At 32.0% G+C, this 13,980-nt stretch overlaps 2 protein-coding genes across 2 annotated transcripts; one reads left to right on the top strand and one right to left on the bottom strand.

Annotated features, from left to right (window-relative positions):
• Window positions 1-2,086: 2,086 nt before the first annotated feature.
• On the top strand, window positions 2,087-7,192 carry LOC137808678 (probable ADP-ribosylation factor GTPase-activating protein AGD8). The gene is made up of 7 exons (XM_068609923.1): window positions 2,087-2,415; window positions 2,595-2,713; window positions 4,522-4,954; window positions 5,078-5,335; window positions 6,011-6,136; window positions 6,596-6,694; window positions 6,767-7,192. The coding sequence occupies exons 1-7, from the start codon at window positions 2,347-2,349 to the stop codon at window positions 6,872-6,874; spliced, it is 1,212 nt and encodes a 403-aa protein (XP_068466024.1). The 5' UTR covers window positions 2,087-2,346; the 3' UTR covers window positions 6,875-7,192.
• Window positions 7,193-9,152: 1,960 nt separating this feature from the next.
• Window positions 9,153-10,147, bottom strand: LOC137808677 (glycine-rich cell wall structural protein 1.0-like). The gene has a single exon (XM_068609922.1). The coding sequence runs from the start codon at window positions 10,091-10,093 to the stop codon at window positions 9,326-9,328; it is 768 nt and encodes a 255-aa protein (XP_068466023.1). The 5' UTR covers window positions 10,094-10,147; the 3' UTR covers window positions 9,153-9,325.
• Between the last annotated feature and the right edge of the window lie 3,833 nt (window positions 10,148-13,980).

Raw genomic sequence — 13,980 nt, 5'->3', positions numbered from 1 at the left:
AATATTATATAACATTTCAAACCAAAATTTCTATCTGAATCAAGTTATTAATTTATTTATTATTAATATGGTTAAAATTTTCTAAACCTACTTTTAAGCTCCTAGGATTTTTAGATGGTGAACTTGGTATAAAGAGGACAATTGTCCAATTAGATATGTGTCTTGAAGTTGTGGATGTGGATATGGTCAATAGCGTCCCCTTTTTTTATATATCATAAGTATATTTGTGATATTGTTATTGGTACTGGTTAGTTATCTATATCGGTTCTACAACTTTGATTGTTGTAAGTATACTTCTATTAGTCTTAAAAATAATTTAGTATATTCATATTTTATATTTAACATTATTTTTGTAATGTTTAAGGTATTTATATCACCTCTACATCAAGAAAAATAATGCTTATATTTATGGATTTCTTAATTCTATTGTCATTAAGAGTGTAGAAAATGAAGCGAGTAAAGTGCAAAGATACTTAATAGAGATATTTTAAAATTGAAGGAAAGAAGTGTATTTAACACCCTACTTGTATTAATAAGTATATAATTTTAAATTAAAGTTAATTAATTTATAATTTATTTATTATTAATAATATTACAACTTAAAGGGGTCATTAGTGCTTGCGGGTCATTATTCCTTATCATTTTCTCATGGTTCTCTAGTGTTAATTGCATAAAAAAAACTAACACTTTGTATTAGATGCATAAGTTTTTTATTCAATTATATTTCCTACCTTAATGATTAGTAGGAATTAATGAAAGTCTACTTTTATAGGACTATGGAGACTCATTTGAGATTGTGAGCTTTCCACCTATAACTAGGAAGAAGATCCTTCAACTTGTAACTAGAAATAAGATACAATTAATTCCACTCAATGTAAATTATTGTCACACCACTATATTATTATGGTAAAAAATATATATTAATTATTTGTATTTTAAATAGCCGTGTTCGTATCAATTTGGAAGTTATGAGTTAGAATATTATGTGATGAAACGTGCATACAATCATATATGCAAATATTATCGACTCATGAAGAGAGGTACACAAAATTTATTCAAATGCTTTAATTATTTAATTGTGAAATTTATTTTTTATTAATTGAGTAAATTTGTATGCCGCTACTCAACTACTCATCTCCATTGAAGGATAAAAATATAAAAAAATATTAGGATGTAATGAATTTTTTTTTAAGTGTTTCTGATAAGTTGTAAATTTTTTTAATTTATTTAAATATATAACTTAATGATATATTTATCCTTTTTATAATAATTATTAGATAATATCATTTAATTATTAAGTGAAGGTGGAGGGTTAGTAATGAACTAATAGTAAGTCATTCTTTCTATAACAGTTTTAAAAACATCTATCATTGAAAGTCCCTTACTATAACAATTGTCATAATAAATATACTTTTTTTTATGATGATTTTAGAAATTTTTGTTGTGGATTGTTTTTAAAATATATTTTTCAAATCTGAAATTCCAATTCCAAAATGAAAGACAGTTATAAAATTTTAAAAATTCATTAAATGCATATTAGAATTCATTGGGTGCAGGAACAAAAGCCTCCAATTATACTCTACAAAAGTCAGAAACTTTGGATTATAATTCTGCTTTATTTACAATCTCATAATGAAGAATATGCCAATCATTTAATTTAATCTCTATTTTAAAAATAAAAATAAAAAAATAGGTCAATGAATTAAAAAGTTGGTATAATTAAAAAAATTGACAATACACCACTTTAAATATTTTATTAAAAAGAATGAATTAATCCAAAAATTTATTATTATCTTTCTATTCTATAAATAAACTTATTATTATCAATAAATGTTATTGAATTTTTAATTAAAATATAATAAAATATTTTATTTAAATTTTAGATGTATTTGAAATGTTAAGGATCTTGTGTGTTTATCTTAATTATTTGAACGAGTTTTAAAATGATTGAATAGGAAAGCGAAAAAGAATTAAAATGGCAGTGGAAACGACGACGTTTAGGGGTCGTGGTTAGGGACAGCAACCATTCACCCACTTGGGAAAACGCAAAGCCCAACAACGCCACCATCCCTGATTTCTCTGGAGGGCAGTTCCGTCATTTCATTATTTCGCCATTAAAAGGTCCTTTTTAAGAGAAGCAAAATAAATAAATATATGCACAAACGCTGAAACGCAACAACACTGTGGTTTTCTCTGCAAATTTTCTTCCCTCATTCTCTATTGCTCAGGTGGTGTTTCTCTTCCCCCAAGCACCCCTGAGATTCATTTGCGGAAAGCTTAAAAACAAAATAAATTTTCAATTCCAGTCTTAAATTTCGTTCCGTTTTTTTCTCTTTTCATCTTCCAATGGCGTCCGATGCCTTCACCGACAAGAACATTGTCTTCAGGAAACTCAAGGCCAAGTCTGAAAATAAGGTTTGTTTTCTGATTTTTTTTTTTCTATTTAATTCTATCGCTCATTTTCTGATTTCTCTTTATTAGCTCTGGAATTTTCGATTCTGCTTTCTGATTTACGAGATCTGGTTTCAGATCTGCGTTTCCCGTGCTCCTGTGTAGATCTTTTAATTTCTGTGTCTTTTTTTTTGTGTTTTCAGATGTGTTTCGATTGCAATGCGAAGAACCCTACCTGGGCGTCCGTCACGTATGGGATCTTCCTCTGCATCGATTGCTCCGCCGTTCATCGAAGTCTCGGCGTGCACATCAGCTTCGTGAGGTAAGGTGTTGATGATATTTTTTTAATGGTGAATCTGTTCGTTGGGTTTTGTTTGCGGAAATTGTTAGTTTGTATCGTATGGCTGATTCTGTATTGGGAATGTTGTATGGTGTTTTGGTGGGGGTGAATGTTTGTGCGGATGAATTTACAGTACTGCGTTGTATTGCTCTGTTGTGTTGTCATTTAGAGATTTCCCCAAGCCAAATTGGTTAAAAACTTGAATAATGAATGAAACCAGACTCCGGTGTTTGGTCTCTAGTACGAGTTTTGCAACAAGAATAACAGGAGCCTTATTCCATTAGGTGATGCAATCCTTGCTTGCATCTTCTTGCTTCGTTTGGTTTGCTATTTTGTTGAGGTGGGTTATATGGATTGCATGATGCCATTTAACTCGGTAAAGAAAAAAAAATCAAATTCTAAATAATTTTCTACAGTGTCCTTCTTCAACCAAAACTTCTACTTCTTCCTTAATCTTCTCGGTCCATTCATGTTTACTTCCTTTTCGTATGTTTGGAAAAATTATTAATTCTACATCTCCATTCCCTGTACCAAGTTTTGTTAAAACTCAGCAAAAAGCTTTGAATCATGCCTCACTTGCAGCTTTTCTTGCCTTATTTTGGCCTTTCGGTGTTTTGTCCAGTTTGCATCATAATTGCACTTGCACATTTGAGTGGCGAGACCTAGAGACTCCCTTTTAAACACTTCCAGTCCACAAAGATTCTTTATTTTCTTGAACACTTTTATTTCACCTCTAAGATTTTCTATTACTCTTGAGCCACAAGCCAATTGATTCTTAGATTTGTAATTTGTCAAGTTTTTGTTCAGGACTCTTGATATGAATGTCATATGCTGTGTGCAGTAAGGCTCTCACCTACAATCGCCTTGCAAGCTCTTTTATTAGAACTCCTCAAAAGCTTTGAACCATGCCTCAAACATGATTCAAATCACGTAAGATACAGGTCTTATGTTTATTGATAGTTTGAAGTGCAAGGCTTTTAATGGAAATCAGGATAACATGGGGTATAATTTGGGATTTATAGTAATGTGATTTGGAGATAACCTTTATCTTGGGGAATTTTAATTTTATATTCAAAGCATGTAACTCTTTTTATGAATTTTTCTTTTCAAGTTTAGTAATAATCCTTGGACAGACTTTGTCCTCGCATAGTTGAAAGGGACCCCTATGTGGTTCCTTCAGAAAAAGGTTATGGTGGAACCTGGGGATTATCCAGTGGTTTGGATGATATTTTGTGTTTGCGAGGATGAAGCCTGGATAGTATCGTTATTATTTCTGATTCCCTTTTATTATTTTCCATTAGATTATTCAGTCAAGAGATGAGTTTGTGGTTTGATAGGATAAATTATGCTATGTAGTTATTATTTACTCGGGTCTTTGAGGATAAGGATTTAAAGTGGAGCAACTGAATATAATTGAAAATAAATGGAACCAATCGTGGAATTATCAGATACTAGTTGGTTTTTTAGGGACATGTGTCTGGAAAAGTTTGGGCTGTAGACATTTGTTTTAAGAAAACATGATTACTCAATCTAAAGAGGCTTTATTTGTATATTCAATGAGCTCCACGGAGCTTTGCATATTTATTATGTTATTGAACTTTCCAAGAGTAATTTGAAATACTTACCAGTTTTATCAGTAAATATAAATTTCACTTCCTGTTCCTGTGCATCTTTATTTTGTCTATGGTTATTCTGTGAATCATTCTTCAACAACAGGTAGGTAGGAAGGTGTTGCATATAATGAACACAAAGATTGACAGCTGATTAACTATATGCTATTCTATATGTAGGTCTACAAATTTAGACTCATGGAGTACTGAGCAATTAAAAATGATGAGCTTTGGAGGAAACAATCGTGCACAGGTTTTCTTTAAGCAACATGGTTGGACTGATGGTGGCAAAATAGAGGCTAAATTCACATCCAGAGCTGCAGACTTGTATAGGCAAATTCTTTCAAAGGAAGTGGCTAAAAGTATGGCTGAAGATGGAGGCTTGCCTTCATCACCTGTTGCTTCTCAGTCTTCCCAGGGTGTTAATGGGCTTCCTGAAGTCAGGACCAATGAAGTGCCAAAAGAAAACACTCGGGAGAAGCCTGAAAAGCCTGAGAGCACTTCTTCACCTAGGGCTTCTCACTCAGTAATTTCAAGTACTGTCAAGAAACCTATTGGTGCTAAAAAAGCTGGGAAGAGTGGGGGGCTTGGTGCTCGTAAACTCACTAAAAAGGTATGCAAACAGTTCTCTTTTTTTGCAGATGTATGCTAGAAGTCCTGTTAGTTTTTCATTATCTCCTACACTATTTTAATTTGATGACATTAATTATTGATAAATTATCCTCATGAAATGCAGCCAAGTGAGTCTCTCTATGAGCAGAAGCCTGAGGAAGCCCCTGCTCCTGTTCCATCCTCAACAAACAATATGCCTTCTGGACCATCTCCGACATCTCGGTTTGAGTATGTAGAAAATGTCCAGTCATCTGAGTTGAACAGTGGAGGTTCACATGTGATGAGTCATGTGTCTCCACCAAAGTCATCAAGCTTTTTTGCAGACTTTGGAATGGATGGTGGCTTTCCAAAGAAATCTGGGCCAAGCTCCTCCAAAGTGCAAGTAAGCCACCTGCATCTTTTGCCCCTGAAATGTAATTTCTTATGAATATAGTTGGTATACATATGAATATCTTGTTCCATTCACTTCAATGTTTTTTACAACATAAACATCCATCGAAATGCTGCTAGCATGGTCAACAATTGAAGAAAGTGCTACCTTGCTTGCCTTTTCTAAAATGGAAAAGTTAGCATACACATAGAATAGTGTATTAAATTGCATTCTATGTTAACAATCACAAACATATTAGCATTTAAAGTATGTCAGTATAAAAAACCAGGAGACTTATTTTTGGTCATAGTTCAGATGTTGTGTGCTATATTTTGTTAATGATATCATCATAACTATGTTGCATCACATAAACCAGATGTGGGGCCATTTAAAATTGTCTGTTTTAATATTAATTAAAACTAAAATAGTTTAAATAGAAATATTAATTATTACCGTTTAGGCAGAAAGATATTCGGCAAACTAATATTGTTCCTACCAAATCTTGATGACTTTTCTATTTTTATTCAGAAAATATCTACATACATGTTTGAAATTCCTGTTACCCGTGAGCATTCATTTATCTTCTCTGACTTAAATACATGTGGCCAATCATCTGTAAAACTGTGTTGTTTGTTTAAGAAATTCGTTTAACCTACACCTTATATTACTTTCCCATGTATTCTTAAGATTCAGGAATCTGACGAGGCAAGAAGGAAGTTCTCAAATGCCAAATCTATTTCATCATCCCAATTTTTTGGGGATCATACCAAAGCTACAGATTTGGATTCTCAAGCTTCTTTGTCTAAGTTTTCGGTATGTAACCTTTCTTTTAATAATTGGCTGGAACATATAGTGTGAATATACAATTTTGTTGTAGATCTCTGATAATTTTTCCTATTCAAGCTCCGAAACAATTCAACATTGCCAGCTCGTTGATTCAAATTTGTGTAATTGTGAATCATATGATGTCGATAGCAATGTGTTCATATGCTTGGGGTTAACTTATTTCATCGATTATGTCCCCTTTGTTGTGTGATTTCACTGATAGATATGTTGAAGGATTGTGAAGCTTCATTCAGTTGATTATCTGTTTTATTTATTCGTAATCTCTTCTACTGACCAAATTTCCTCGTTTTTGGGACTTAATGATTATTGTTTGATGTACTGTTCTAGATGAGTTGTTGCCAACTTGATTAAATTCTTAATTGAAGTTATTCTGTCTTTTGTTTCAAAGGTGATACTTGACGCTGTTTAGCCTCTTGTTAATTCCAGGGTTCGAGTGCCATCTCCAGTGCTGATCTTTTTGGTGACTCAAGAGACAATGCCATTGATCTTACTGCCAGTGACCTCCTCAATCGATTATCTTTCCAGGTATTCATGTGATTTTTCATTCGAACAATGAAATGTTAAAAGTATTGACGTTGGATGGGTTCTGTTCTGCAGGCACAACAGGACATCTCTTCCCTTAAGAACATTGCAGGAGAGACTGGAAAGAAGCTAAGCACATTGGCCTCCACATTGATGACGGATCTTCAGGACCGAATCCTCTAAAAGTGTATGCTTCTGTATTTAAGAGAGAATCTTTGGAGTTTGTTACATATGCCAGCCAATTATGTTTTAAATGTAATAGAAGAGTTAAATACACAATTCTTTGACAAAAATAAGATACTATATTTTCAGGCTTGTCATATAGACTGGAGTTTTTTTATTTTGTACAACAGATATTGCGTAGATGTTTTGCTATTATTTTAGATCTCTTTTATGTTGGGTTAGTCGATACCAGTTTGTCATGAACTCTTTGAGGTCTGTTATCTTCTATCTGTCAAACACTTTTCTTGTCTATTATGAACATATTACCTTTTACCCTTCCATGCACTACACATCATTTATCTTGGAAATAATAGGATATACCATCTGAAACAATATATACAAATTCTTAAACCACGATGAGTATATCATTGTAATTGCTCTATTCCAAATTAAAATCACATATATTAGTCATTGTCAAAATAACATTATATATTATTCTCATTATAATAAAAGTATTAGTGTTTTATAAATTAGATACCTCATTAATAAGTATGGGTAAAGTATTTTTGAGTAACAAATATACGTTATCGAGAAATTTTTAAATACTTCAAAATTTCCTTCATTTAAAAAATAACTACACAAATTAATTTAAACTTCTTAAATGTTAAGTTCAAGATTTTTACAAGGTAATTTAATTTTAATATTTTTTTAAAAAATATCACGACATAATCTATTTGTTTCAATAGAAAAAAAGAAATGAAGGATGTATTTTTATTTAGTAATTGATAATTTTTAAATTGAAACAAATAGATTAGCATTTTGTAGTGATTAAAAATAATAAATTTATGCTTAGTCGCTCTGTTGCCCATAAGCCACTTGTGTTAGATTTATTGCATTAAGAGAATTAGTCGGCACTTGCATTTAAGGAAAATGTGCAATTTTGTTTAGAATGTATGAAAACGGGTAGATCTTAAAAAAATTATAGGGGTATAGCTTGGAAATACTACTCTAAAAAGGAAGTCTTTAAAATATAATATTACTAGAGTATGAACTCAATTAAAGTACTTAAAAATTTATAACTTGAAAAATATAATATCAAAACGATGAAAAATAGAGAGAAGTATACACATAATTTATAATGATTCATCCAATAATAATATTAACTTTAGTCCTCTTAAACAGATTATTTAAGAGTTAGATTAGTGAGTTTGTCTATTTTTTTTAACGGATCGTGGACACATAATTCATCCACATTACCACCCCTAAAAGTACTTACCTTTCTATTAATATCAGTAAAAGTCCAAAAATACTTCTTCTATTTCGATAAAACACAAAGAATTGCACCACAAACATGAAAGCCAAAGTTGGAAAGCACGTTAATGAAGCCCTCACAAGAGCTCTAAAAAAGAGTAAAACTATTTTGAAACTGAAAGCATAAGAAGCATCAATTGATAAAAACAATATTTCCTATCATTTATAATAGTTTTTGAGCTAGTGTTTTAGCTAATCAATACTAATTTAAACCATTTTAATATTTTTAATTCATTCCAAAATGTATCCTTAACTCGGCGAACCAGAACTATCAATGGTTAAAACACTACCACATTCTTATAGAATTTTTAAGATCAAGAATTCATTTAGTTAATAATAATAATATTGAAATTTATTTTAAATATCAATTTAGATATAATTACATTTGGATATTCTTCTCTTCCCGTCGTAATAATTTGTAATGCTTCTTTGTCTGTATCTACCATTTGCTTAATTTATATTATGTAGTTTTGTTATATCCGTTGTCACATTGATTAACAAATATTATGTATATTTATTGAATATATCCACTAGAAACAATAATTTTATATAGTATATAACTGAGTGATCTTATAAATCACTTTTAAGCTTTTAAGATTAAAATTCATATTCATATTTTTAATATGATATTAAAGTCATCTAGACTTTATTATAACGAATTTAACAAATATTATGTATATTTATTGAATATTTCCACTACAAATAATAATTTTATATGATATATTATAAATTACTTAATATTAAAGTCATCTAAAAGTTTATCAGGTTATCCTAATTGAATGTAAGGAATATATAAAGGTTGAGTTAAATTTAAGAATTATTTTTTATTTTTTTAATAAATTTGAATATAAGAAAAAATAATGATATCTTGACCAGTTATATATTATTATTTTAATATTATTTTATATTATTTAATTTTAAATCTATCTTTTGTTATAAATATTTATTTTTACAATAAGAAATAACATAAATAGATGAAAAAAAGAGATAGAAAGGAGTGGATGTTTTGCTTTGACGTGAGATTTTAACAGACATGGAAGCATATTATAGTCCAATTTCAGTGATTTATAAGAATCCTGCTAACCATATCTTATTCTTCTTTTACTACTATGGTTAGAAGGACCCACATATTCTTTTTCAACATTCTTTTTCATGCAAAGCTCAGGGATAGTAACCACCATGCCCACCACCTTCACCCCCACCGGCACCACCTCCATAACCCCCTCCATGTGCGCCTCCCCCACCATAACCTCCTCCACCACCGCCACCAGACCCACCGCCCCCGCCCCCAGCTGCTCCACCTCCATATCCTCCGCCTGATCCTCCACCACTACCGTATCCACCTCCACCGGGGCCGACACCCCCACCGCCACCGCCACCACTTCCACCACCACCTCCATATCCACCACCATGCTCTCCACCATATCCACCACCCGCTCCACCTCCTTCGCCAGCTCCATATCCCCCACCAGCACCTCCTGCACCACCACCGCCTCCACTGCCACCTCCGCCACCGCCAGCATACCCACCCCCATGAGCTCCACCCCCTCCGTACCCTTCACCACCTCCTTTTCCGGCTCCTCCTCCATATCCGCCACCGGCAACACCGCCAGAGCCACCACCGCCTCCACTTCCTCCCCCACCACCATGACCACCGCCCGCTGCTCCATATCCTCCACCTGCACCTTCACCTCCACCAGCTCCTCCTCCATAACCACCTACGCCATGCTCTCCAGCGCCTCCGTATCCTCCACCTCCACCTGAACCTCCACCACCTCCGTAGCCTCCTCCCGCAACACCGATGTCACCATGGACAGCACCACCAATGCCGTGACCTAAACCAATGGTGAGGAGTGTTCTTGCAGCGGAGCATATGCCTACACTCAAAAACGCAAAGAAAAGAATGGTGACAAGTTTGGAAGTAGCCATGTTATATGAGAAAGTGTTGAAGTCCCACACTCATGAGGTTTTAGAATTTGTGAGGTGGGTATATATAGGAATGGTAGTGGGCCATTACACTGCAAAATCGTGTTTTTATATACACTAAATTAACCTTACCTTCCACCTTTCGTCTAATACTTTGATATCCTTAAAGTTATGTATGATTTTTATTAGATGAATGTAAAAATAAATATATATAATAAAAGATAAATTTATAATTAAATAATATAAAAAATATTAAAATAATAATATCATGTATTATAACACGCTTCTTGAATAGTTGTTGGCGTTTAGAAAACTATTGAGAAGATTTGTTTTCTTCCTTATTGTATGGTAATGTTATTCAACTTTTTTTCTTGCTCGTTCCTCACCTTTTCTTTTTAGCCTTGGTTCTCGGTCTTTTAGTGATTTTCGAATGAGAGTACTTGCAGAAGTCACTCCTACACTCAAGTCAGCAAAAGGAGTTTGACATTCGGTTGTTAGAGTACTATAAATAATGACATACCTCATTCTTGTCATTTGTGTTATTTATATTACCTTACTGGTCTTTTCTTATTAGGCTGGATTAGGAAATTTGACCGCGATTAGAGTCACATTACCTAGTTTCTAATCATGAATTAATTTCATTGACCATGCTTAAGCGTATGCTGTCGGTCGACCTTATAGACGTAGACCTTAAGGACTCGATCGGTCCAGTGATGAAACTGAGATATGACATCGATCATATATATGTAATTGCACATATTAAAGTAACTTATTAAAAAAATTTATTATATATTATTACATACATATTACTTAAGATTACATATTTGTAGATCACATATAATACATTCTCTGATCCACTAAAACTTTATTTTAGTATTTAACGGATAAATTTTTCAATTAATAAAATACTGTTTATTTTTTGTATTTAAGAAAATAAAACTTTCTTTTTATCATTTCTATCCATATACACCTGCTTTATTAAAAATTAGGTGATCACCTTTTCAAATAACACACTTAGGCGGTAGAATAAGAATAAAATGTTTTTTTTTTCTCAATAAATTAACATGTTTCGATTTTTAGTATTTACTTCTTTTGGCTTTTTTATGTCAAATTTTTGTTCTATTATTGTTATTATCAAACATTCGGTAATAGTTTATGTGTTTAACGTAAGGCCTTAAAATTTTTAAATCATTAAAATAAATCTATTCACCCTTAAATGGATTTTAAGGACAAAATAATATTTTTTGAAGAGATACAAATAAAAAAAATGGTACAAATATCAAGAGTAATTTAAGACTAAAAATAACAATTTAAAAAAATTGTTTTTCTGAGAACTAAAATATATTTATTTTATAAGAACTAAAAACATATTAAAAGTAATCATATATGTAGACATTTTAACATACTAAACACTTCATATTTATAATTTTCTTTCTTCTCTCTTTATCTCGTGTTAAATATGTATTGATGTGTTTTTTTTAATAATTAAATTTGTGGTGGTGCCAAGCACATGTGGAGAATAGTGTGCTTTTGCTGTCACCCATTATTCTCATTAGCCTCATCAACAGCTTCTTATTATAAACTATAAACCTAATTTCTACTATCAGATAGAGCACTTATTTCGTATTTTCATGGATTTCCTACTCATTCACTTATATCATGTTCACACTTACCACCATTGCTTCGTTCAAAAAAACAAATATCATTTTTATTACGAAATTAAATTTAACCTAACTCAATCTCATTTCTTGCTCTTGATAAGACAAAAGGTTGATCTTTGAATAGGAAAAAGAGTGGATCCGCGGGGTCCCAAATGAATTGGCTTATTCGAAAAAAGTCCCGTTCTTTGGAAGATCTATCTCGTGTCTGGTACTGCATGGTTCCACCCTGCAAGAACTCTGAATCATTCTCTTGAAGCTCATCCTCTTTACCAACTCGTGCGTGGAGATATATGTTATGGGTGGTCCAATAACGGTCTGATGGCGGGTGGCCTGATAAACCCAACAAATGCTCGCTAGGATAGGCTCTGATACCATGTTAAGAAGTGGGTTTTAAGCCTAACTCAACCTCATAAAACCGGCTCAATGAAGTGAGGTTTGCACCCACTTATATATTATAAAAGGCTCTAATATCTAGTCGATGTGGATTTCCAACATTAAGTCGATGTGGATTTCCAACATTAAAAACTTGAAGAATAAGTTAGTGTTCTAGCTGTTAATAATTAGTTGTTGAAGACAAGTGGAGAGAAGAAGAAGGAAATGGCATAGGGGTGTCTGCAATTCTCTATGAGAACTTGAATGATTTTGGAGTTGACAGTAGTTTGTAGTACGTAGGAGTTTGTTGTGTGTCTTATTTTGTTTCCACTATGTTGTGTTATGCTTCTTGTCTAATCTTCTAGAGAAGGAAGAAAAAGGAAAATGCAGTATTTTCATATGCTAAAGTGGCGTCCAGCCCAACATTCATTAAGGAAATTTCTTACACCATTCACCACACTTCAACAACACTTGTTTATTTAAAATTTGGTCTCTCATTTCTCTGTATAAGACATTAACTAAGTAACTTTTTTCTCTCCAATGATATCCCAATTCACTGAAACATAGAAAAAAAAAGGATAATATAGAAAATACGACTCATTTTGTTTTATGAATTCAACAACTTATTAACAAAAATTATGTAATTTTCTCTATATATTTAAGTTTAGATAATAAATTAAATGGAATGTATTTTTCAAAGAAGTTTAATAATTATTCATTATTCTATTTTTATCGAAATGATTTTTCAATAAATTTCTCATGTCGAGTTATGATTTCGAAATATGATAATCGAGTTTATCGAGGATGAGGATAATTTTAGCAAAAAAATATTCTTTAAAGCTTAAATTAGTAGTAGCATATGAAATTATAATTACATAAGCAAGTGAGTAATTTTTGTGAGATTGATCTGTATTTATAGATGTATAATTATCAACAAATATTTGTTGACGGATCTAAGATTGAAAGATTTGATACCTGATATGCTTATCCATCGGTAAACTTCGTTGGTAATGTATAAATTGTTAATCTGACATGAAACTGTACTCCTCTTTCTAAGTCTAGGAATGAAATGAACATAAAGATTGTTAAAGAACGTTTTATGTATGCATCAATATAGAAGGTAAGACTTAATATATTTATGTCTTGTCTTTAATTATGATCAATAAGTTTCCTCAAATAAATGAATCATTGACATAGTAAAGTGATACTCTTACTGCTTCTTCTCAATTTGGTTGAAGCTGTTTAAATCAACTGTAATCAGAAATTTGTCTTCCAAAACATGTTGATGGGTATTTGTCCATTCTGTATAACCACATATACTGCAGTGATGAACTTCTGAAATAGTTGGCTTAAAATTAAGCTATAAAATGTGCATGCATGCATACATTTCCCACCCTTTTCCACATCATATTTTTAGCCAAATTAAGCAAATAAACGCACTTGCTTTTATTTCAAGGGTGTTACATGTATAAGAATAGAGTTTTGTTTTCTCCAAACGAACTCAAAACGTACAAGGTTACTTTGTAAAAAGAGTTATATACTAAACCCTTTCATGTTGCAGGACAAACTATCCACCACCCAATTTGTTTCCTAAGAACTTTATCCTGAACAAAGTGAACATTTAATTCAAAATGTTTGGTTCTTCAGTACATGTTAGGGTTATTTGCTAACAAAGTTACAAAGAACATTTTTTTATTGTTTAGTTGAGCTTTGTATGTCTTGTTTGCTACAATACTAACTATTAAGATGTTACTTCTTATATACGACAATAATTTATGAAGATTTATTTTACTCTAGAAATAGGGGATTGAATGGAGTCCACACTTAATTCGTACAATATTAACCAACAAAAACCAA

This window comes from Phaseolus vulgaris, chromosome 3 (assembly GCF_000499845.2).
Source record: "Phaseolus vulgaris cultivar G19833 chromosome 3, P. vulgaris v2.0, whole genome shotgun sequence".
In the NCBI taxonomy this organism is placed as follows: domain Eukaryota; kingdom Viridiplantae; phylum Streptophyta; class Magnoliopsida; order Fabales; family Fabaceae; genus Phaseolus; species Phaseolus vulgaris.
Note: the sequence above shows the minus strand (reverse complement) of the source record. Positions and strands in the feature narration are given on the sequence as shown.

What these genes read in the sequence shown, in the direction of transcription:
- LOC137808677 (XM_068609922.1), bottom strand. Translation starts at nt 10,093, where the DNA reads ATGGCTACTTCCAAACTTGTCACCATTCTTTTCTTTGCGTTTTTGAGT.
- LOC137808678 (XM_068609923.1), top strand. Translation starts at nt 2,347, where the DNA reads ATGGCGTCCGATGCCTTCACCGACAAGAACATTGTCTTCAGGAAACTC. An exon ending in CAAGCTCCTCCAAAGTGCAA is followed by an intron (nt 5,336 to 6,010) that starts GTAAGCCACCTG and finishes TGTATTCTTAAG; the next exon opens with ATTCAGGAATCTGACGAGGC. An exon ending in CTTCTTTGTCTAAGTTTTCG is followed by an intron (nt 6,137 to 6,595) that starts GTATGTAACCTT and finishes TGTTAATTCCAG; the next exon opens with GGTTCGAGTGCCATCTCCAG.